Source organism: Scyliorhinus torazame, chromosome 4, assembly GCF_047496885.1.
Source record: "Scyliorhinus torazame isolate Kashiwa2021f chromosome 4, sScyTor2.1, whole genome shotgun sequence".
Lineage (NCBI taxonomy): Eukaryota > Metazoa > Chordata > Chondrichthyes > Carcharhiniformes > Scyliorhinidae > Scyliorhinus > Scyliorhinus torazame.
Window position 1 is genome coordinate 233,023,813 of NC_092710.1, and position 25,891 is coordinate 233,049,703.

General features: G+C 43.7%; 1 protein-coding gene across 1 annotated transcript in view; it reads left to right on the forward strand.

Moving 5' to 3' along the window:
• The window catches only part of kpna5 (karyopherin alpha 5 (importin alpha 6)), a 57,717-nt gene that overhangs the window by 5,368 nt on the left and 26,458 nt on the right, over positions 1-25,891 (forward strand). The window contains exons 2-10 of the mRNA XM_072499459.1: positions 6,171-6,301; positions 6,391-6,495; positions 6,587-6,686; positions 15,226-15,320; positions 21,428-21,559; positions 22,108-22,196; positions 23,284-23,383; positions 23,744-23,907; positions 24,372-24,450. Of these exons, the coding sequence (XP_072355560.1) occupies positions 6,173-6,301; positions 6,391-6,495; positions 6,587-6,686; positions 15,226-15,320; positions 21,428-21,559; positions 22,108-22,196; positions 23,284-23,383; positions 23,744-23,907; positions 24,372-24,450 (993 nt within the window). The 5' untranslated portion in view covers positions 6,171-6,172. The remainder of the gene's footprint in view (positions 1-6,170; positions 6,302-6,390; positions 6,496-6,586; positions 6,687-15,225; positions 15,321-21,427; positions 21,560-22,107; positions 22,197-23,283; positions 23,384-23,743; positions 23,908-24,371; positions 24,451-25,891) is intronic.

Genomic DNA, 25,891 nt, shown 5'->3' on the forward strand with positions numbered 1-25,891 from the left:
GGAAAAGAGGAAGGAACTACAGACGAGCTGTGACCGACTGTCCACCAGGAAGGCGGTGCGCCAACTGAGGCGAGCAAGGGGTGCAGTTTTATGAACATGGAGATAACGCGGAGCGAATGTAAGCAGGTCAGCTCCGGAGGGAGGCAGCGGCAAAGAAAATTCTTCAGGTGAAGGATAGGGCAGGGAAGTTGGTGGTGGCCCCAGTGCTGATTAACAAGGTTTTTGAGGAGTTTTATGAGAGGTTGTGCAAGTCCGAGCCACTCTGGGGAGACCGTGAGATGCAGGAATTTCTAGAAGGGTTGGAGTACCCGAGGCTAGGGGAGCGGGACAGGGCTACATTAGAAGGAGCAATAGTGGAGCAGGAGATAAAGGATGCGATTGGGAGGATGCAGTTGGGGAAGGTGGCCGGGCCGGATGGGTTTCCGGTGGAATGTTATAAAAAATTTAAGGTTAGGTTGGCACCCCTGATGGTGGGGATGTTTGAGGAGGCGATAGGGAAGGAGGTGTTGCCGCAAACCTTGGGGCAGGCATCGGTTTCCCTGTTTCTAAAAAAAGATAAGGATCCGACGGAGTGTGGGTCGTATCGGCCCATGTCACTTCTGAATGTGGACGTAAAAGTGTTGGCGAAGGTACTGGCAGGTAGGCTGGAGGAGTGCCTTCCGAAGGTGATGGGGGAGGATCAGCCGGGGTTTGTGAAAGGGAGGCAGCTGTTTTCGAACATTAGGAGGGTTTTGAACGTTGTTATGGCACCGGCGGAAAGAAAGGAAACAGAGGTAGTTGTGGCATTGGACGCCGAGAAGGCGTTTGATCGGGTAGAATGGGGGTACCTGATGGCAGTGCTGGAGCGGTTTGGGATTGGACCAAGGTTTGTGAACTGGGCAAAGCTATTATATAAGGAACCGAAGGCGAGTGTCCGCACAAATAATGTCAGTTCGAGATACTTTTCTCTCCACCGTGGGACGAGACAGGGATGTCCTATGTCCCCCCTGCTGTTTGCACTTGCGATTAAGCTGTTGGCCATCGCATTGAGAAGTTCGGGAGCATGGAAAGGAATAGTGTGGGAGGGGATAGAGCATAGGGTGTCCTTATATGCCGACGACTTGCTGCTGTATGTGTCGGAGCCGAGTGCGCCGATAGCAGGAATATTGGAGCTACTGTGGGTATTTGGGTCTTTCTCGGGGTACAAGTTGAACCTGGACAAGAGTGAGTACTTTGTGGTGTCTCGGCCGGGGGTGGATGCAGGGGTGGGGGGACTGCCATTCCGTAGAGCAGGGACTCATTTTAGGTATCTGGGGGTGCAGGTTGCCCGGGAGTGGGGGAGGCTTCGCAGGTACAACATCACTGGTTTGGTGGGGAGAGTGAAAGCCGATCTGGCAAGATGGGATGGCCTTCCTCTGTCACTGGCGGGTCGGGTACAGGCGGTTAAAATGAATGTGTTGCCGCGATTGCTGTTTATTTTTCAATGCCTACCGATTTTCCTGCCATAGTCTTTTTTTCAGGGAGATGGCGGGAAGGATTACCTCATTCATATGGGGAGGGAAGGTGGCCAGAGTGAGAAAGATGCTGCTACAGAGGGGAAGGCAGGCAGGGGTTTGGGTCTCCCGAACCTGTTGTACTACTACTGGGCGGCGAACGTGGAGAAAGTGCGGAGCTGGGTCAGAGGGGTTGATTCTCCGTGGGTCAGAATGGAGGAGAGTTTGTTCAGGGGGTCGGGGCTGAAGGCACTTGCAACAGCGCCGCTCCCGATATCTCCGTGGAAATATTCAGGGAGTCCGGTAATAATAGCTTCATTGAAAATCTGGAGGCAGTTTCGCCAACACTTCGGGTTGGGTTTAGGGTCAAGGGAAATGCCAATTCGGGGGAACCACAGATTTGAGCCAGGGAGGTGGGATGGAAGTTTTCGGAAATGGGAAGAGAAGGGGATTAAAACGTTGAAAGATTTGTTTCTTCGGGGTCGGTTTGCAGGATTGAGGGAGCTGGAAGCGAAGTATGGGCTAGAGCAGGGAGAAATGTTTAGGTACATGCAGGTTCGGGATTTTGCCAGGAAGGAGATACAGAGCTTCCCAGAGGAACCGGCCTCCACATTGCTGAAAGAGGTGTTGACGACAAGGGGGCAGTGTCAGCGGTGTACGGAGCTATTCTGGAAGAGGATAAGGCACCACTGGAAGGGATCAAAGCAAAGTGGGCGGAAGAGCTGGGAGAGGTTATAGAGGAGGGGGTCTGGTGTGAGGTGCTCCGGAGAGTGAATGCCTCCACTTTATGTGCGAGGTTGGGGCTGATGCAGCTGAAGGTGGTATATAGAGCGCACTCGCGAGGGCGAGGATGAGCCGATTTTTTTGAAAGAGTAGAGGCTGTGTGTGAGCGTTGCGGAGGGGGGGGGCGAATCACATTCATATGTTTTGGTCCTGTCCAAAGCTAGGGGAGTACTGAAAGGAGGTGTTTAGGGTAATTTCCAAGATGGTGCGTGTGAAACTGGACCCGGGTCCCCAGGAGGCCATATTCGGGGTGTCGGACCAGCCAGGGTTGGAAACTGGAGCGGAGGCAGATATCATAGCCTTCGCCTCGTTGATCGCCAGAAGGCGGATCCTGCTGGAATGGAGAGCAGCCTCTCCACCCAGTGCCCTGGCGTGGTGGGGGGACCTGTTGGAATACTTGACCCTTGAGAAGGTTAAGTTTGAACTGAGGGGAAGCTCGGAGGGGTTCTACAAGCCATGGGCACTATTTATTAGGCACTTTCAAGAACTGGATAACATCGAACATTAGTTGGGGGAAGGGGAGCTGTGTAGTTAAGGGTGACTACGGGTAATCCCTGATTCCTTTTTGTCATTTGTTTATGTAAACATGCGGGCTGATGTTTGGGGGTTGGTGGGCGGATGGGATCGTTGTTATTATGGGGATTGACATATCTTGCTGATTATTGTTTATTGTTGATGGGTGTAAATGTGGGAGAAAATGTGAAAAAGGAGGAGAATAAAAATATTTTATAAAAAAAAAAAAAGGAGCTATGAACCTGTCTTCCTAGATCTTTGTTCTGTAACTCTCCCCAACTCCCTACCATGAACTGAATAGGTCCTGCCCTTATTTGATCTACCAAAATACATCACCTTACATTTATCCAAATTAAATTCCATCTGCCATTCATCGGCCCGCTGGCCCAATTGCTCAAGGTCCTGTTGAAATCTTGTATAACCTTCTTCACTATCCACTATGCCACCAATCTGGGTGTCATCTGCAAACTTACTAATCATGCCTCCTATATTCTCATCCTAAATCATTTTTATATATCATAAATAACAGTGGACCTAGCACTGATCCCCGAGGTACACCGCCGGTCACAGGCCTCCAGTTTGAAACACAACCCTAAACAACCAGCCTTTGGCTTCGGTCGCCAAGCCAGTTTTGTATCCAATTGGTTAGGGTCTGGCAGATGGAATTCAATGTTGCCAAGTGTGAGGCTATCCATTTTGGGAGGAATAAAAGCAAAATGGATTATTATTTAAACGGTAAGATGTTAAAACATGCTGCTGTGCAGAGGGACCTGGCTGTGCTGGTGCACAAGTCGCAAAAAGTTGGTGTGCAGGTGCAACAGGTGATTAAGAAGGCTAATCGAGTTTTGTCTTTCATTGCTAGAGGGATGGAGTTCAAGACTAGGGAGGTTATGCTGCAATTGTATAAGGTGTTGGTGAGGCCACATCTGGAGTATTGTGGTCAGTTTTGGTCTCCTTACCTGAGAAAGGACATATTGGCACTGGAGGGAGTGCAGAGGAGATTCACTAGGTTGATCCCAGAGTTGAGGGGATTAGATTATGACGAGAGGTTGAGTAGACTGGGACTGTACTCATTGGAATTTAGAAGGATGCGGGGGGGGATCTTATTGAAACATATAAAATTATGAAGGGAATAGATAGGATAGATGCTGGCAGGTTGTTTCCACTGGTCTGGGAAAGCAGAACTAGGGGGCATAGCCTCAAAATAAGGGGAAGTAGATTTAGGACCGAGTTTAGGAGGAACATCTTCACCCAAAGGGTTGTGAATCTCTGGAATTCCTTGCCCAGTGAAGCAGTTGAGGCTCCTTCTTTAAACGTTTTTAAGAAAAAGATAGATACCTTTCTAAAGAATAAAGGGATTCGGGGATATGGTGTACGGGTCGGAGAGTGGAGCTGAGTCCACAAAGATCACCAATGATCTAATTGAATGGCGGAGCAGGCTCGAGGGGCCAGATGGCCTACTCCTGTTCCTAGTTCTTATGTTCTTATCTTATGTTCTCACTCTTGATTTCATGAGATTTAACCTTTTGCAACAAACTACCATGTGGTACCTTGTCAAAGGCTTTGCTAAAGTCTATTTAGATGACGTCGACCATACTGCCCTCGTCTACCGTTTTGGTTACCCTTTCAAAAAACTCATGAGACATGACTTTCCACTTACAAAGCCTCACTGACTTTCTCTAATTAGCCCTTGCCTGTCTAAAAGCCTGTAGATCATGTCCCTCAGAATACCTTCTGACAACTTACCCACTACAGAAGTAAGACTCACCGGTCAGTAGTTCCCAGGCTTATCCCTACTTAAACAAGGGCACAACATTTGCTACCCTCCAATCTTCAGGTACCTCTCCTGTGCCTGTCGATGATTTAAATATCTCCGCCAGGGGCCGGCAATTTCCTCCCTAGCCTCCCACAACGTCCTGAGATACATTTCATCATGTCCCGGGGATTTATCTATCTTGATGTGTTTTAATACCTCCAGCACTTCCTTCTCTGTAATATGTACACTCCTCAAGACATCACTTTTTATTTCCCAAACATTTGTGTCTTTCTCAGCAGTAAATACTGACGAGAAATATTCATTCAGGATCTCTCCCATCCCTTGTGGATTCGCACATAGATGACCCTGTTTATCCTTAAGATGCCCTACCCTCTCCCTGGTAACTGTTTTGCCCTTTATGTATCTGTAAAAACGCTATGGATTTTGCTTGATCAAACATTTTGCAAATTCAATTTATTTCGCTGTCTTTTGAAAAAAACCTGCTTCTTGAGCCTGTGACATGAGGGAGGCAACCATTGATCCTGCTTGCTGATGGAGAAATTACATGCACAACCTCTCCAGCTACTATAAGGTTAATTAATCTAACCAAAGTTCAGGCTTCTTAAATAAGGGAGGAAGAAACAAGAGAGATACTTAACGGTATTAAAATCAACGAGAATTCAGTAAATATATTTAAGCATGATTTTGTGAAGTATGTAGCATTTTGCAAATTATTTAGGCAAAAAGTTAAGCTTCAGTTACTGAAAAATTGTGGGGCAAAAACATTCAAAGGCATTTTGAGTGATTTGAATGATTAACAAACTTGTTTAAAAAAAATGGTTGGTTCCTTCGTGCTTTTTCCATTAGTGCTTGCATGGTGATTTTTTGCCACTTGCAAAAAAAAAAAGGTTGATGACTCAATTATGACATACACAGATGTCATACTTTTACTCAGAATGGATATTTTTATTATATAATGTAAAATATAAATTAAAAATAAAATGCTGGATAAACTCAGCAGGTCTGACAGCACCTGTGGAGAGCGAAACAGAGTTAATATTTTGCATCCATATAACTCCGTCACCTCCCTGTTCCATAGAATCCTTACAGTGCTGAAGGAGGCCATTTGCCCATTGAGTCTGCACCGACCATCTGAAACAGCATCCCATCCGGGCCCACTTCCCCCACCCTGTCCCCACAACTCCACCTAACCCTGCACCTCTTTGGACTGCGGGAGGAAACTGGAGCACCTGGAGGAAATCCATGCAGACACAGAGAGAACGTACAAACTCCACACAATCACCCAAGGTCGGAATTGAACCTGTGTCCCTGGTGCTGAGAGACAGCAGTGCTAACCATTGTACCGTCGCACTGCCTGAAGAAGAGTCATATTGGACTCTAAACGTTAAGTCTGTATCTCCACAGATGATCCCAGACCTGCTGAGTTTATCCAGCATTTTCTGTTTTTATTTCAGATTTCTAGCATCTGTGGTATTTTGCTTTTATATGCATGTTTCTATGCTGTGCTAAATATGTTTTTTGAAGTATGTTCATCGTTGAATTTAAGGTGAAAAACTATGAGTTGTGATTTACCTACTTTTGCAACAACAACCGTCTCAGATTATATTGTGGACGTTTAATTGCAGACATGGCAAGCCCAGTAAGAGATAATTACAGAATGAAAAGCTACAAGAACAAAGCATTAAACACTCAAGAAATGCGAAGGCGACGAGAAGAAGAGGGAATCCAGCTACGCAAACAAAAAAGGGAAGAGCAGGTATGTATGTGATAATAGCTCTGCAAATACATTTTGATAAATTTGGGTCACACTTTTTAACTGATTGTTTTTTTCGGTTTGTATCCCAGTTGTTCAAACGCAGAAATGTGGCAGTTCCTGGAGGTGAAGAAGCCATGTTTGAAAGCCCCATTCAGGACCCTGATATAAGTTCTACTGTAGTATCTGTACAAGGAGTAAGTAAAGCGAATAAGATCATTTTTGTGTCTGTTTAATGTAGTTTTGAACCACTGAAGTGTCAATGTTCTTAAATGCCCTCAATTGTAGGAAGGTGCAATCACAATGGAAATGGTACAGATGATATTTTCAGAAGATCCCGATCAGCAGCTTGCGGCCACACAGAAGTTTCGGAAATTGCTTTCAAAAGGTGAGAACCTCTGGATGAATGCTTTATTAAAAGAACTGGTATGATTTAATGTCACTCGTTCATTATAAAGTGACTTTGAGTACATCCAAGGAGTATATGCACATAAATCATTGAAGGTGGCAGGGCAGGTTCAGAACATAGTTAATAGGCCATTCAGGACCCTGGGCTTTAGTCTGAGGCATGGATTGCAACAAAAAAAACAAGCAAGTTGATGAGCCCTTATAACTCATCCTCAGCTGGACTATTGTGTCGAATTGTGGGCACCACACTTTTTGTGGAGAATGTAAAGACTTACAAGAATGATTCCACGGATGAGAGATATAATAATAATCTTTATTATCGTCATGCATAGGCTTACATTAACACTGCAATGAAGCTACTGTGAAAAGCCCCTAGTTGCCACACTCCGGCGCCTGTTCGGATACACAGAGGGAGAATTCAGAATGTCCAGTTCACCTAACAGCACATCTTTCGGGACTTGTGGGAGGAAACCGGCGCACCCGGAGGAAACCCACACAGACCTGGGAATAACGTGCAGACTCCGCACAAACAATGACCCACACCGGGAGTCGAACCTGGGACCCTGGTGCTATGAAGCAACAGTGCCAACCACTGTGCTACCATGTCGCAGACTTTTTTTCTCCTCTGTGAGGTTATTTGTAAGAAGATTTCAAAATAATGAGGTGTCTCGGCAAAGTAGATGGAAAGAAAATTCTCTTTGGTGGAAGGTTTGAGAACTCGGGGACACTGATTTAAGGTGATGGGTAAAAATAAAGTAATGGCAACAGAAGAAAAAGGCATTTCTATGTAATGAGTGGTTGGGATCTGGAATACGCTGCCTGAAGTGTTACAGAAGCAGAATTACAATTTTTAAACTGGAATTGGGTAAGTACCTGAAGAAAGCAGATTAGTGGGGCTATGGGGAAAGGGAGGAATGAGGCTAGCTGAGTTGCACTGTGTTGCCCTTTCAAGAGAGCTGGCACAAAGACACAGGGCAAATGTCCCCTTCCTGTCCTGAAACCGTTCTAGATGATTTTGTGAATTTCTAGGTATTTTGTTCCTGAAACCATTAAAGTGTGTTCAAAAGGTCTGATGTATCTAATGTTGGTGAATATAGTTGGCAAGCTTTCTGCCTTTGTTTTTGTTTACTTTTAATTTTAAGCTTACACCACTAGCTAGCAGCAATGCCTAAGTCTCTCCTTGTCCGTACAAAGCCTTCCATCGACAACCCCTCATTTGTGCCTCCTCGCGGTAAGACAAAACTGGGTTCCTTGCAGTTGCTGGCTAAAGCTTTAGAGGAACTGGTATGAGAACATGCCTGAGCATTCCTGAACCAAATTCCCAGCTATGGGCAAATACTCCACTGCCTTATAGATATCTCGGGAGAGTTGAAGGCTAAGGGAGTAAACCCTGGCATGAAACCAAGAAAATCCAGCTCTATCATCTTTCTAGCACTCCTTCAATCAACCCGATCCTATGTGTAGAACCAGACTACTTGAGCTTTGCTCCTATCACAAACTTTGTGTAAAACCTTTCAGAACAAACCATGCCACAAAGTGCTATAGTTGCATCCAAGGGCTTTGCCAACCTGATCTGATCATAGCCAGATGTGAATCTCTGAACAGCATTCTCAACACACATCGCTACTACAGCGCTGACTGAAATATAGATCACTCCCTTTAATCAACAGGGGCCATACTGCCTGCCCAGATAAGAAACATCAGTTTCTTCATTCACGTGAAAAAGGTGTACAAGATTATGAAGGGCATGGACAGGATGGATAGGGAACAGCTGTCCCCCTTAATTGAAGGGTTGGTTACAAGGGGACACAAGTTCAAGGTTAGAGGGTGGGAGGTACAGAGGGGATTTCTCTAGAACCAGACTACTTGAGCTTTGCTCCTATCACAAACATTGTGTAAAACCTTTCAGAACAAACCATGCCACAAAGTACTATAGTTGCATCCAAGATCGGGGCTTTGCCAACCTGATCTGATCATAGCCAGATGTGAATTCCTCAGTCTTCTCTGCTCCAGCGAAAACAACCCAAGCCTATCCAACCTCTCATAACTTAAATGTACCATTCCCACACAGTGTAAAAGTGCCATGGAGCATATTTCAACATATCATCTACAATACCATACTTTCAACATATGGGAAGCAAGAGCGGCAAAATGCTGCCTGGGTCGAAGCGGGCACTGCTTTTGCTTTGCTGGAACCCGTCATTGAAGCTAAGCGGTCAGTTCTCATTAATTACAACAGACCTGAATGAGAAGACTGAATATGCTAAGAGACTGTTAGGTGGTGTGCCATTGAATGCTGGTTACAACTTTCAGAATATCCAGATGTCAGAATCACAGAAATATTCAGTGCAGAAAAGTCCCTTCTGCCCATTGAGTCTGCACTGCCATATGAAAGTCACTTGATCTGCCAATCCTAATCCCATTTTCAGCACTTGACCCATAGCCTTGCATGTTCAGACATGCCAAGTGCTCATCCACGTATTTTCTAAAGGTTGTGAGGTAACCCGTCTCTTCCAGACCCTCACTACCTTCTGGGTAAAAAAGTTTTTCCTCAAATCCCCTCTGTACCTCCCTCACCTTGAACTTGTGTCCCCTTGTAACCGACCCTTCAATTAAGGGGCACAGCTGTTCCCTATCCATCCTGTCCATGCCCCACATAATCTTGTACACCTTTATCAGGTCATCCCCCAGTTTTCTCTGCTCCAGCGAAAACAACCCAAGCCTATTCAACCTCTCTTCATAACTTAAATGTTCCATCCCAGGCAACATCCTGGTGAAACACCTCTGCACCTGCTCCAGTGTAATCACATCCTTCCTATAAAGTGGTGACCAGAACTGCACACAGTACCCCAGCTGTGGTATCACCAATGTTCTATAAAACTCCAACATGACTTCCTTGCTTTTGTAATCTATGCCACGATTGAAAATAGACAAGTCTACCATCTGCATTTTCACCACCCTATTAACTGCCTTCAGAGATATATTTACAAACACGCCAATTGTTTTGCCTCGACTTTCCGATGTTCTGTCATTCATCGAATATTACTTTGACAAAGTGCTCCTTCCAAAGTGCACACCACACACTTTAGGATTAAATTCCATCTGCCACTTTTCTGCCCATTTGACCATTCCGTCTATATCTTCCTGTAACCTAAGACTCTTCAACCTCACTGTTAACCACCCAGCCTATCTTTGTGTCATCCGCAAACTTACTGATCCTACCCCCCACAATGTCGTCCAATTCATTGGTATAAAAGACGAGTAATAGGGGACCCAGCACAGCTCCATGTTGTACGCCGCTGGGTGCTAGCTTCCAGTCACTAAAGTAGCTGTCCGCCATCACCCTCTGTCTCCTACAGCTCAGCCAGCTTTGAATCCACAGTGGCACAGTAATTAGCACTGCTGCCTGACAGCTCCAGGGACCCGGGTGTAATTCCGGCCTCAGGTGACTGTCTATCTGGTGTTTGCACTTTCTCCCTGTGTCAGCATGGGTTTCCTCTGGGTGCTCTGGTTTCCTCCCACAGTCCAGAGATGTGCAGGTTAGGTGGATTGGCCAGGCTAAATTGGCCCTTCGTGTCCAGAAGGTTAGTGGGGTTACGGGAATAGGTTGGAGACATGGGCTTCAGTGGGGTGCTCTTTCTAAGGGTCGGTGCAGACTTGATGGGCTGAGTGGCCTCCTACACCGTAAATTCTAAGAATCTATGATCAAGTTCCCCAGCATCCCATGTGCATTTGCCTTCTTTATAAGTCTCCTATGTGGGACCTTGTCAAATGCTTTGCTGAAATCCACGTAAACTACATCAACTGCACTACCCACATCTACACACGTGGTCACAAAATTCATCCGGATCTGGAGATTTCTCCACTTTTAAACCTGCCAACAGCTCCAATACCTTGTCCCTACCTATGACAACTTGCTCAATAACCTCGCAGTCGCTCTCCCCCAGTTCCATATCTGGCACCTCATTTTCTTGGGTGAAGACAGATGTGAAATACTCATTTAACTCCCTACCAATGCCCTCTGGCTCCACCCACAGATTCCCCCCATGGGCCCTACGTTTTCCCTAGTTATCCTCGACCCATTGATACACTTATGGAATATCTTGGGATTTTTTCTACTTTTACCAGCTAGAGATTTCTCATATCCCCTCTTTGCTCTCCTAATTGCTTTTTTAAGCTCTATCCTGCACTTTCTGTACTCCATTAATGCCTCGTTGATTTGCTCCCCTTGTACTTATTAAAAGCCTCTCTCTCTTCCTTCTCATTTCATCCTGAATATCTCTCGTCATCCATGGTTCCCTGGGCCTGTTACTCCTTCCCATTACTCTAGAGGGAATATGTGGGTCTCTACTCCCCATTTCCTTTTTGAACACCCCCACTGCTCTTCTGTAGATCTCCCCACCCGTAACTTGTTCCAATCTACCATGGCCAGATCCTGACTTATTTTACTAAAGTTTGCTCTCCCCAATCTAAGACCTTTTTCTGCAATTTGTCCATAACAAACTTAAATTGCACCATGTTGTGGTCGCTATCACTAAAATGCTCCCCCACCATCACATCAACCACCTGTCCAGCTTCATTACCTAGAATTAGGCCCAGCATTGCACCATACCCTGTTGGACCCTCCACATGTTGAGCTAAAAAGTTCTCTTGTATACATTTTACAAACTCTGCTCCATCTACGCCCTTCACACAATGACTATCCCAGTTAATGTTGGAAAAGTTGAAATCATCCACTATAATTACCCTATTATTTTTACCACTTCTGCAAATTGCGCACATATTTGCTCCTCAATTTCCTGCTGACTATCTGAGGGTCTATAATAAACACATAGCAACGTAGCTGTCCCTTTTTTATTCCTACACTTTACCCACAAAGCTTCATTTAATGCCACCCCCAAGATATCATCTCTCTGTACTGCAGTAATTGACTCCTTAACTAATAATGCAATGCATCCCCATCTTTTTCCCCCTCCCCTGTCCCTCCTGAAGATTCTGTATCCCGGGATGTTAAGCTACCAATCCTGCCCCTCCCTCAACCTGAACACATTGACCTTAAATCAGTATTTTTTGAGTGGAGTGGGAGGTACGCAACTGACATCTTCTCAGTCTGGCAGCTGCAAGAGAAATGCCTTGAAAAAAGGCGACCACTATATGCCCATGGGCTCCAATCTTCTCAGTCTGGCAGCTGCAAGAGAAATGCCTTGAACAAAGGCGACCACTTGGAGCTCATGGGCTCCAAGGAAATTTGGCAATGGGGATCCAAAATTGGCTGTGTGGCAGGAAGCAGAGGGTGATGGTTGAGGGGCGTTTTTCTGCCTGGAAGACTGTGTCCAGTGCGGTCCTGCAGGGAGCATTGTTGGGAGCCCTGGCTGTTTGCGCTTTATATATATTATTTAGATATGAATGCAGGAGGCTTGATCTTTAAGTTTGCACATGATATGAAAAATGTTGGGGTGATAAATAGTGAAGAGGATAGCCCTCAATTACAGGAGGATATAGAAGGGCTGGTCAGATGGGCTGACCAGTGGCAAAAGGAATTGCTGGAACTGTATAAAATGTAGTTAGGCCAAAGCTGGAGTATTGTGTGCAATTTTGGAATCCACATTATAAGGAAGGCTGTGATGGCACTTGAAAGGGTGCAGAGGAGATTTACCAGGATGTTGCCTGGGCTGGAGAATGTTATGAAGAGAGATTGGATAGACTTGAATTGGTTTCTTTGAAGTAGAGGAGACTGAGGGAGGACAGGATTGAAATTATGAGGAGCATAGAGAGTAGGCAGGAAGAAACATTTCCCCTTGGTGGAGGGATCAATGACCAGGGAGCATAGATTTAAGGTAAGGGGCAGGACGTTTAGAGAGGATACAAGTTACAGAGGGACATAGATAAGCTGCAGCGCTGGGCTGAGAGGTGGCAAATTGAGTTTAACGCAGAAAAGTGTGAGGAGATTCAATTTGGAAGGAATAACAGGAAGACAGAGTACTGGGCTAATGGTAAGATTCTTGGCAGTGTGGATGAGCAGAGAGATCTCGGTCTCCATGTTCATAGATCCCTGAAAGTTGCTACTCTGGTTGAGAGGGTTGTTAAGAAGGCGTACGGTGTGTTAGCTTTCATTGGTAGAGGGATTGAGTTTTGGAGCCATGAGGTCATGTTGCAGCTGTACAAAACTCTTGTGCAGCCGCATTTGGAGTATTGCGTGCAATTCTGGTCGCCGCATTATAGGAAGGATGTGGAAGCATTGGAAAGGGTGCAGAGGAGATTTACCAGAATGTTGCCTGGTATGGAGGGAAGATCTTGTGAGGAAAGGCTGAGGGACTTGAGGCTGTTTTCGTTAGAGAGAAGAAGGTTAAGAGGTGACTTAATTGAGGCATACAAGATGATCAGAGGATTGGATAGGGTGGACAGTGAGAGCCTTTTTCCTCGGATGGTGATGTCTAGCACGAGGGGACATAGCTTTAAATTGAGGGGAGATAGATATAAGACAGACATCAGTGGTAGGTTCTTTACTCCGAGTAGTAAGGGTGTGGAATGCCCTGCCTGCAACAGTAGTGGACTCGCCAACACTAAGGGCATTCAAATGGTCATCGGATAGACATATGGACGATAAGGGAATAGTGTAGATGGGCTTTAGAGTGGTTTCACAGGTCGGCGCAACATCGAGGGCCGAAGGGCCTGTACTGCGCTGTAATGTTCTGTGATACGAAAGAGAACTTTTTTTATGCCGAGGGTGCTGGGAGTTTGGAATTCGCTGCCTGAAAGGACGGTGGAGGCAGAGATTCTCATAACATTTGAGAAATATTTAATGTGCATTTGCAATCCTAGGGCATACAAGGCATACAAGGCTATGGGCTAAGTGCTGGAAAATGGGATCAGAATGGTTAGGTGGTTGTTGTTGACCGGCACAGACATGATGGGTTGAATCGCCTTTTCTGTGCTATAGGATTCTATATAGTACCATCGATCACACCAAAGCATTCAACCATGTGAGCAGAGGTGGTTTATTTAAGTTTTTGGAGAAAGTTGACAGCCTGCTGATGGTGCTCAATGTGATTTCCTCTTTCCATGACAACATGATGGGAACAGTCAGCTATGAAGGAGCAATATCAGAACCTTTTGAGATCTACTGTAGGGTCAAATAGGGTTTAATTCTGGGACTGACACACTTTGAGATATTCTTCTCATTGTTGTTGTCACATGCATGTTGGTCAGTTACAGAGGATGTCAACTTGTGCCAGAACTGACAAGCTGTTAAACCTTTACTGACTTAAGATCTAAGTTAAAGGTGCACCAAGCCCTCATCAGAGAGTTACTCTATGCTGCTCTAACATTCCATACTGAGGAACACCTGCAGCAGCAAATCAACAGACTTTCTCGCACCTGTAAAGTGTTTTGTTTAATCGCCAGCATCAGGATGGCAAATGTCAGCGTTGATAATTTGACGTTGGAGGTTGGTGGTGGTGTCCATTTTTGAATCAAGATTATAATGAGGTCAGGAGCTGATTGGCCCTGGTGAAATCCAAACTGGGCAGCTGAGCAAATTATTGAGACGCATGTGCCGCTTAGAAAGGGTCCTCAACCGAGCTATCAGCACTTCACCGATGATCGAGTGTCGGCTGATGGGTGATAATTGGCTGGATTGGGTTTGTTCTGTTTCTTTGTGCACTGGACACACCTGGGCAATTTTTGACATTGCTGTGTGGATGCTAGTGTTGTTGCTGTACTGGAACAGCTTGGCTAGGAGCACAGAAAGCTCTGGAGCACAAGTCTTAAGTTCTATTGTCAGGGCCTGTAGCCTTTACAGCTACGTTTCTTGATATCACCTGGAGTACATTGAATTGCTAAAGAATGACATCCATGATGCTGGGGACTGCCGGAGGAAGCTGGGATGCTTCATCGCCTCTGCACTTCTGGTTGACAAATGTAGCAAATGCTTCAGCCTTATCTTTTACACTTTTGCTCAGCTCCCCCATCATTGAGGGGGATATTTATGGAGCCTCCTCCAATGAAATGTTTAATTGTCCACCAACATTCAGGGCTGGTTGTGGGTGGACTGCAAAACTTAGATCTGGTCCGTTGATTGTGGAATTGCAGTAGTCCTGTGTTGTAGCTTCTCCAGGTTGACACCTTTTTAGATATGGCACGCTGTTCCTGGCATACACATCTATACTCTTCTTTGAATCAGATGTTTTTGTTTTCTGTCGAAGAGCTTGGCGTAGATTACTATTTATCTGATCTGACCGCCATCAGAGAGTAACTGCGTTTTTGTGACTGTTAAAATAGTGATGATTCATATGACTAAATTAATCTGAGATTCTGTCCCTGTGATTTGAAACAAAACGATGCTTCAAGCCATTAATTCAATTTTCTATAAATAAAGCTGCATATGTTGCTAAAATATATATATTTTTTTAACCATGATCCGTCTGTCCTATGATCCATTTGTCCTAAAGCAGGATGACAAGTGTGGAAAGATAGTGATATGGATTTTCTTTTGACATTTTATCATTTTTCATTTCCAGAACCTAATCCTCCCATAGATGAGGTCATAAATACACCTGGTATTGTGCCAAGGTTTGTGGAGTTTTTGAAGAGGAATGAGAATTTTACCCTCCAAGTGAGTAATTAATTTTTAAAAAGTTTATGTATTTTAATAGTTAATCTCAAGCCATTTGCGCTACACAACAATTATCTATTTGCAATAGGAATATATTTGTACTTTACAACAGACACTCATATTTTGTGTGTCTTGCTAGAAATTGTGTTTAAAATCTATGAGCAGATACATGCCTCAACTATCATGAGTTTGCATCAAAGTTATCAGACCTATGAAATTCATGTACTGCAATTCATAGATTATCATAGAATTTACAGTGCAGAAGGAGGCCATTCGGCCCATCGAGTCTGCACAGGCTCTTGGAAAGAGCACCCTACCCAAGGTCAACACCTCCACCCTACCCCCATAACCCAGTAACCCCGCCCAACACGAAGGGCAATTTTGGACACTAAGGGCAATTTATCATGGCCAATCCACCTAACCTGCACATCTTTGGACTGTGGGAGGAAACCGGAGCACCCGGAGGAAACCCACGCACACACTGGGAGGATGTGTAGACTCCGCACAGACAGTGACCCAAGCAGGAATCGAACCTGGGACCCTGGTGCTGTGAAGCAATTGTGCTATCCACAATGCTACCGTGCTGCCCAATTGAAATTGTTGAATAAATCTACTGGTCTGGGTCCGACTTGCGGATGGACCGGAGGTGTTCTGCAAAGCGGGCACCCAGTCTGTGTTTAGTCTCTCCAATATAGAGTAGACCAGGTTGAAGGAACTGCATGTGAAGTGCTGGCTCACTTTTCAGAGTGTTTAGGACCTGGGATGGTGAACAGGGAGGAGGTAAAGAGGAATGTGTTACGCCTTCTGTGATTGTATGGGAAGGTGCCGTGGGAAGATGGAGGAGTGGACCAGAGTAGCCCAGAGGGAGCGGTCCCTTCAAAATGCTGACTTGGAGTGAGGGGAAGATGTGTTTGGTGATGGCATCATGCTGGAGTTGGCAGAACTGGCGGAGGATGATTCTTTGAATGAGGAGGCTGGTGGGGTGAAAGATGAGGACAAGGGGGACGCTATCCTGGTTCTGGGAGGGAGGGCAAGGGGGGGACATGGGTCTGACATGGTTGAGAGCCCTGTTGACCACAGTGGGTGGACAACCACAATTAAGGAAGAATGGGGACATATCAGCAGCACTGTTTTAGAAAGTGGTAATATCGGAACAGATGTGATGGAGGCGAAGGAACAGGGAGAATGGGATGGAGTCTTTACAGGATGTGGGTGTGAAGAGCTGTAGTCGAGGCAGCTGTGGGAGCCAGTGGGTTTGTAATGGATACTAGTAGACAGTCTATCCTCAGAAATTGAAATAGAAAGGTCCAATGATGGATCATAGAATCCCTACAGTGCAGAACAAAGCCATTCGGCCACTCGAGTCTGCAACGACGACCCGAAAGAGCATTCTACCTAGGCCCACCCCGCTTGAAATCCCATAACCCAGCCTAACTTTTGCACACAAAGGACAATTTAGCATGGTCAATCACCTAACATGCACACCTTTGGACTGGAAGGAAGCTGGAGCACCCGGAGAAAACCCACGCAGACATTGGGGAAAAAGTATAAACTCCACACGCAGTCACCCAAAGCCGATTTGAACCCGGGTCCTTGGCGCTGTGAGGCAGCAATGCTAACCACTGTGCCGCCCCTTGCAGCATGTGAAAGGCAAGAAGGGAGGCAGCTGTTTTGTTGCCTTCTCCCTGATTCAATACTAATTAATTATTTCCAGGGATATCTTTACAAAAGCTTTCTGAAAATCTGCATCCTGTACATCAGCATTTCCCCATCTACTATATTGTTGCCTTTTCAAATACTTCTGTCAAATACAATTTTGCCACCTGTGTTGACTGCTGCTGATTATTTTCTCCATCTACATATTTAGTAATTTAATTTAATTAAATTTTTAATGAAAAGATTTTTAAAATTTCCACGCATAGATGTTAAATTAACCAATTTGTATTACCCATGTTCGCTGTCTCCCATTACGCAGGTGGGGGTATTAGTCACTGTCCTGACCTCAGCACATCTGCTCTCAATAAAACATGGAATATAATTCCTAGGGTCTTTGTTATTTCTTCCCTATTTCGAGAACAAAAAAAAGTACAGCACAGGAACAGACTCTTCGGCCCTCCAAGCCTGTGCCGATCATGATGTACTAACTTAAAGAAAAAAACTCTGCCGTTGGTACGTGTCCCTCTATTTCCTCCCTATTTATGTACCCACCCAGATGCCTCTTAATGTTGCTAATATGCCTGCTTCCACCACATCCTCTGGTAGAACGTTCCAGGCACCCATCACTTTCTGCGTGAAAAATCTACCCCGCACATCTCTCTTAAACTTTCCCCCTTTCACCTTGAACCTGTACACCCTTGTAATTAACACTTCCACCCTTGGAAAAAGCCTCTAACCTATCCGCCCTGTCAATGCCTCATAATTTTGTAGACTTCTACCAGGTCTCCCCTCAGTCTCTGTCTGTCCAGTGGAAACAATCCTAGTTTGTTCAACCTCTCCTCATAGCTAACATCCTCGAGACCAGGCAACATCCTGGTGAACCACCTTTGCACTTCTCCAAACCTTCCACATCCTTCTGATAATGTGACCAGAACTGCACTCAGTACTCCAAATGCGGCCTAACTAAGGTTTTATATAGCTGCAATATGATTTCCCAACTCCTGTACTCAATGCCTCGACAGATGAAGGCACGCATGCCACATGCCTTCTTAATCACCTTGGCTACCTGTGTTGCCACTTTCGGGCAACTGTGGACCTGCACACCCAGATTCCTCTATATGTTAATGTTCCTAAGGGTTCTGCCATTTACAGTATAATTCATACCTGGATTTGATCCTCCAAAATACAGCACCTCGCATTTGTCCGGATTAAACTCCATCTGCCATTCCTGTGCCCAAGTCTCCAATCTATCTATATCCTGTAGTATCCTCGACACTACCAACAACGCTGCCAATCTCCGTGTCATCCGCAAACTTACTGATCAGACCACCCACATTTTCCTCCATATCATTTGTATTTACGACAAACAACAGAGGTCCAGCACTGATCCCTGCAGAACACCACTAGTTACAGATCTCAATTCTGAAAAACACCCTTCCACCGCTTCTCTCTGTTTTCTATAACCAAGCTAGTTCTGTGTCCAACTGGCTTCCCACAGTAACCTGGGATAGATCACACCAGACCCTTGGGACACCATGCAATTTAGGATACACAACACTTCCCCCTTTGATATATTGACGTTCTCAAGAGAGTTCACACACCTATCCCTGACTTTAACATCCATCATATCCTTTTCCCTGGTGAATACCGATACGAAGTACTCATTAAGGATTTCATCCACTTCCTGTGGTTCCACAGGAATAACTTCGCTCCATTGTCCTTGAATGGGCGTACTCTTTCTCTTGCTACCCTCTTCTAATAAATGCCTAAAAAGCCTTGGGATGTTCCTTGCCATGTTTGCTAAAATCATTTCATGGTCCCTTTAGCCCTCCTAATTCTCCGTTTAAGTTCCTGAAACGTAGGATCTTTGGGTGTCTATAATATTTCTAGCACTTTACATTTTGATTTTTCTATTCAGTTTTCCATTTTCTTTCTATTTTCCATTTCTTTGTTTTTCAGTTTATTAGCTCCTTTCCTACATAGATACATGGGACTTGAGGAGCAAGAGTAGGCCTTTCAGCCCTTTTGAGCCTACTCCTACATTTGATAAGATCATAATTGATCTAAAAATGAATTGCTACGGATGCTGGAATCTGAAACCAAACAAAAAATGCTGGAAAATCTCAGCAGGTTTGGCAGCATCTGTAGGGAGAGAAAAGAGCTAACGTTTTGAGTCCAGATGACCTTTGCCAAAGACGGGGAAAGTGGGAAATATTTTTACTGTGAAGCGAGAATGAAAGATGAGTCATAACCACAGAAACCCAGGAAAATGGGGTTCTGATAGCCACAGAAACCAAGGGGAAAGAGTGCTAATGGCAGTCCCCAGAGAGAACAAAAAGTGTGAAAGGTCAAACTGCAGAGAATCTAACATCAGAGGGTAGACTGACATGTAGATGGGGGAGGGGGGGGGGGGGGAGAGAGAGAGAGAAGCAAAGAGGAAAACGGGTAAGGAAAGGTGGATAAGATGGGGGGAGGGGTAAATATATATAAAGAAAGACAAGAAAGAAATGGTGAAAGACAGTTAAAATGAAATGGGATGAAAACAAATGGGTCGAGATGGGGTAGAGCTAATCATCTGAAGTTGTTGAATTTGATGTTCCTCTGGAGGAACATCTTATCTTCTGGTTAGGCACGCGACAGCCTTCCGGTCTCAACATCAAATTCAACAACTTCAGATGATTAGCTCTACCCCAACTCAACCCATTTGTTTTCATCCCATTTCATTTTAATTGTCTTTTACCATTTCTTTCCTTCTTGTCTTTCTTTATATATATTTACCCATCCCCCCACCTTATCCACCTTTCACCCCTTTGCTTCCCCCTTTCCCTCCCACCACATCTACATGTCACAGTTTACCCTCTGATGTTAGATTCTTAGATAAGGAAGGTTAGATTCTTAGATAAGGAAGGTTAAAAAAATAACGGATTGAGAAATCTGAGGATCTTCACTGCTGGGTTTGATGACCTTTGTGGGCGGTGATCCCTTCTGAGATGGTTTGGGTCTGGACTACTCAGGCTGTGGGATCCCCTCTGGGGACACACTGTAACTTGTAGTGGGCTGAGCATTACCCACGGAAGATGCACTTCAGGACTGCTCAGTTTATGAGATGTGGTCAGCTTCAGCAAACTCACCAACAGCTTGTCTCAGTTAAACAGAATATTAGAGCAGCAGTTTTTCCGAGGCTTGTGTGTGGTCCGGTATCTTTAATGGGACAGGAATCCGAAAAGTTCCCCTTCCACCAACTCCCTCTTCAGGCTTTGAGTACTCATAAATTGCTCTGTGTACCTGAAGGGAGTTCCAGCCATGATTTAAGAGAGAATTTCCCTCTTCTGGGAGAGAGAGACTCAAAAAGATTAAGTTTAGCTCTGCAGCACCAAAATGAAATTGAAAGCAAAAACACTGAGGAATCCAAACCAATCTACATGGAGAATCTGTTTGGTTCCAGGTTTGCAATGGAACTGATTGGTTGCCAGCAAAGTCTTGTCCAGAAGTGCCGCAGCTAATGTCAGCATCTCCTACTTTTTTTAAATTAAATGTGTGGGCCCCAGGAATTATAATAGCCAAAAGAACAGGAATCAAAACGGAAACAAAGAGTCCATCGAGGATTCACAAGAGAGTTCCTTACAACCACAATACTTGAGTGAAGAAAAAGGTTGCTCACGTTTTTTGTTTTAAACAATTAAACTTATTTAACAAAAACAATCTATTTTAGCTATTTCCTTTGAATGAAAAAGATTCACCACTGGCCGATGTTTTAGTGCATTTACTTTTTCAGTGTGGAAAGTGGTTGATAGCAGAATTTCAGTTCAATGAGAATTGTCCATCAACCAAACATAAGAACTAGGAGCAGGAGTAGGCCACCTGGCCCCCTCGAGCCTGCTCCGCCATTCAATGAGATCATGGCTGATCTTTTGTGGACTCAGCTCCACTTTCCGGCCACATATAGCCTCTCAGATAATTTACGATTGGCAATTTCAGATGTTTCAGCTGCAGGCCTCTGAAACGTTGTATTGCACTGACTCGATTAAAGTCACCGGCTGGATTCTCCGTTGCGCCGGCAGCCTGGGGATTTCCCGACGGCGTGCGGCTGCCCACAATGGGAAACCCCATTGGCGAGAATCCCGCGCATGCAACACACCAGAAATCTGGTGCCGGTGGGAGGAAAATCCTGCCCCATATTTTTATAACTCCAACCTCATTAACGTATTCTTGAGAATTGTATCATGTTTCTAAGTTATTTCATTTTATAGAGTCATAGATATCGTGACTTACAGCGCAAAGTTACTAGTATTGGATAATTAGAATGAAATATTTGTCTTTTCCAGAACACGCAAAATAGATGTGTAATAATAGCAAACTAAAACTGATGCCTTTTCAGCGTTTTAAGTAATGGCAAAGGGGCTACAGTAATGCATTGGATATTAACTTTTGTGTCCTTTTTAAATCTGCAGTTTGAGGCTGCATGGGCTTTGACAAACATTGCTTCTGGGACATTTCTCCATACTAAAGTAGTTATAGAAGCTGATGCCGTTCCTATCTTCATTGAGCTACTTAACTCTGAATATGAGGATGTGCAAGAACAGGTATTCTCTCTCTGCTTTATATTTTTTAATTCTTAAATATAATTTTATATCCAATTCATTCTTTTTTAATAGTCAAATGGTGTTGATCATTCCTGCCCCCTCCCTCCCCAACAGCAATAAATTAATGAAAGGAAAAACTGCACATCAGTTTTGTCACATTATGGAAGTACCTTTTGACATTCAAACATTAAACTTTGGAATGATTTTATCTTGTTGGAAAGTGACGTTTCTATTGTAGTGAATGTTGATGTTTACTGTTTCCTGAATGTAAAGTTCAAGTACACTGAGTAAATGAAAAGGGTAGGAAGACCTTTTTTCATGTGTTTTCTTATTTTGTCCTTTCATAATATGAAGCCCATTAACAATACTCAATGCCTCTCATTTGAAAAAAAAAATTTTTTTGTTCCCCAACGTGCCAGTCTGTGACCTAATTCTGTGTTCTGCAAAAATTGCTTTTGTAGCATGTTAATCCCTCTTAAATGTAAAAGTATAACTTTTTTAAAGTGGGCATACCTTTCAATGGTTTTGATTGTTGTATTGTCTTCCAGGCAGTGTGGGCTCTGGGCAACATTGCGGGGGACAATGCGGAATGCAGAGACTTTGTATTAAATTGTGGAATTCTTCCTCCTCTCTTGCAGTAAGTTCATGGCAGTAGACCAACAAAATATGTGTATACAAATAAATATAACTTGATAGCATTGCAGAGACTTGGCTGCAAGGGGACAAAACCTAAAACTTTACAGGATACTTGATGTTTCAGAAGGGCAGGAAGCTAGGAAAAGGTGGTGAGGTTTCTCTGTTAATTAAGGATAGCATTAGTACAATAGTGAGATGACCTTCATTCTAAAGATCAATGTAGAACCAGCTTGGGTAAGATAAGAAATGGCAGTGGTAAGAAGTCAATTGTGTGAATAGTTTATAAACCTACTAACATTAACATCACTGCAGGTTGGAGTAAATGGGAAGAAGCATTTGAGGGCTTGTAGAGTTTCATCCACATACACATTGGATGAATCAGATTTGTAGAGGTAGCCTGAAAGATGAGTTTCATCGGGCTGTAACTTCCAAACTTTCCAGCTTTGGATTAGGAGGTATGGCAAAGATGTGGAGCCCCCCTCTGAGCTTCACAGGTAAAGTTTGCACAGCAGTTGCCCAGAAGTGCAAACTTGCCCTGGACAAATTGCCCTGCTCTGGGAACCATCCAAAGATATGATTTTAAAACGCTAACTCTGTTACACTCGTAGGTACCCAGAAAAAATTGGAAGAATTAAAATCTCTTCTAACATCTGGGTAACTATTGTACAGACACAATCCCTCCCACCCTAAGGCTCATCCCAACTCTCTGGTCCCCCTCACTGGGCCCAGATCTTCCCTGCAGCCTCCATGAATATATTGGCCCGTATTATTTCTCCTAAACCTGTTAAATATTTTTAACCCAACAGGTTTGTTTCGAATCACTAGCTTTCGGAGCACTGCTCCTTCCTCAGGTGTTGTAAGACTTCTTACTGTGCTCACCCCAGTCCAGCGCCGGCATCTCCACATCATGTATTTTTAAAGCAAAGGGTAAAACATTTGAGGTGTTACCAGACCGTTGTCATCAAAGTCATTTGAATAAATCAGTTTTAGTATGTTGATAAGTGCTGTGGCTCTGTAATTAAGAGTAAAAAATATAGTATTGCTACCTTGTTAGTTTTTTTTTCTAATGTAGACTTTTTGAAACTCAGGCTATTAACTAAGTCGAACCGTCTTACTACAACAAGAAATGCTGTGTGGGCTTTGTCCAACCTGTGTAGAGGAAAGAATCCACCTCCAGATTTTGAAAAGGTATAGCTTAAGACATTTTTTTTTTTACATTGGAACATTTCACAAACCTAATAACATTTTCAGTATTGAAGTAACTGCTAAACTTTGAAGCTCTTAAAATGTTTTAATTATTTCTTCAGACTGTGTCCCAATCACTCTTCTGTTTCTTGAAATTTAAATAATTACTTGCTTGTGCCTTCAAGAACTCATCTCCATTCTAGCGATAGAACGCACAACATTCAAATTGGTGAAAATAATCTCAATGTGTCTTCAGAATTGTTCAGATCCTTCCAACAACCTTGAACCTGAGTAAAGCTGCTCCATTGTGCAGTGACTTAAATCAGCGTACATCTTATCAATGTTTCTATTGTCCTGTTTTAGGTATCACCTTGCTTGAACGTGTTGTCAAGACTTTTATTTAGCAGTGATCCTGATGTCTTGGCTGATGCTTGCTGGGCCCTTTCTTATCTTTCCGATGGACCCAATGAGAAAATACAAATAGTTATTGATTCTGGAGTTTGCAGACGATTAGTGGAGCTTTTGATGTAAGTATCTAGATTTTCTTTCTTGGCTTTTGATATGTTGGCCTTTTTCTGTCTCAAATATTTTATTTAAATCAGAAGATTTATGATTTTCTGGGAATTGTGGGATGTAATTTTTCTAACCAGCAGAAATCTCAATCCCATATAATTAAAGAATTGAATTTGACGTAGTCATTATAAACTAGTGACCATGGTCATAATGTTTGGATAGGTTCCTATAGTAGGAAGTAATCTAAAAGAATGTTACTATTAATTTCATAAAACTTCTGTCTTGCATAGTTTAAATTTTTTTAAAGTATATCTGATTTGGCAGCAATAGTGTTCATTGCCTTAAATAAGAGGGCTTAGTTTTTAATAAAAATCAGTTGTGTTCTGTACGTCTACTCTTGCTGGAAAAAAGTTTTTCGATAATTTCCTTTGAAATTTAGCAATGAGTAGCGCTAATTTGCCCTGCACTTCTTTAATAGGCATAATGATTATAAGGTTGTCTCACCTGCACTGAGAGCTGTAGGAAACATAGTTACTGGCGATGACATCCAAACACAGGTGAGAACATTTTAAAAAATTCTGCCCTTCAGATTCGCAGTATATTTGTGAGACTTAATTTCACCATCTCTTCAGCACAACTGCAATTTCTGTACATAAATTATTATTTGTGAATCTAATACTGAAACATAGTATTTTCCATGTCCGTATATAGCTTTTTTACCCTTTGGTCTTGAAATCAATTGTATCAGATATTTCTTGATACGTTTTGCCTGTAAAAGTTAACTACCCTTCCAAAGTACATGTGGCATTTTTATTATTATCCAGTTGCATTTTTTACTTTGGTCTTGGGTTATAAGTGTCATTTTGACTGAGCTGTAAAGTCACCGGTTCAATCTCCACCCAGGTCCTAAATATATAATCGGGATATATATTTCAGTGTGGTATTCCGAGGGTTCTGTGAAGTTTTCCTCTAGTTGTGATGCTAAATCAAGGCTCTGCCTGCCTGTTCTGTTTTAGGGGGATGGTAAAGATCGCAAAAGTAGACATTTACCTTGGTCGGTCTATTGTTTCTCAAGGCCGATTCATTCAAATTGATATGTGGTCATTCATCTCATTACTTGAAATCTTGGGCTTGACTTTAACTTTGTGGAGTGCTGTGGGGGAAAGGGGGTGCCTCAGGGAATGGCAGACATCTTTTTGCTGAGTACCGCATACCATAACAATGATGGATATCCTGAATGGTGTGTACCGAAGTGTGCATCCAGATCGCTCCAGGCATCTGCAGCATGTCAACTTATGTGTCTGGTTTTCATTGTACTGCTCAAGAGCCTGTGGTTGGGTTCCCCATGAGTGACAACCATGTTTTAAATGGTTATTACTTGTCTCTCAGCAGCCAAGCAAGTATGTTTGCTTCAAGGTGAAAAGAGATTGGAGAGGATGGGCTGCCCTAGGTCGAAAGCAGCAGGAACCTTTTTGCACATGGGCATAAATATATTTTTGTGGTTACATGGCAATTGCACATTGATGGAGTGGAAGCTCTTATGAGTTGATGACTCCAGGACGATTCAGATGTCGTTATTACGGTTATTAAGAGCAAACTACTGCAGATGCAGGAAATCTGAAAACAAAACAAGTGCTGGAAAAACGTAGTCGATCTAGCAGCATCTGTAGACAGAGAAACAGCGTTAACATTTTGTGTCCAATGTGACTTTGCTTCATCATAATATGTGCAGGAGTCCATCATAATATGTGCAGGAGACCAAGTAGAACTGCAAACTGTAAATTCTATGCACTGTAAATTCTATGATCTATGAAACCAAGCTTCAACTCTTTCTGAATGTTGTCATTGCAAGAGAAGTGCACATAATTGCCTACACTGTCAAATAAACCATCAGTCTTGTGCATTTGTGGGCTCATGAATGCAAGATTCTACAAATGTCTCTAGCAGAGTCCTGCGAGAATTAAGAGGCAAAGCAGCTGGGAGTAGTGTTGACTTTGA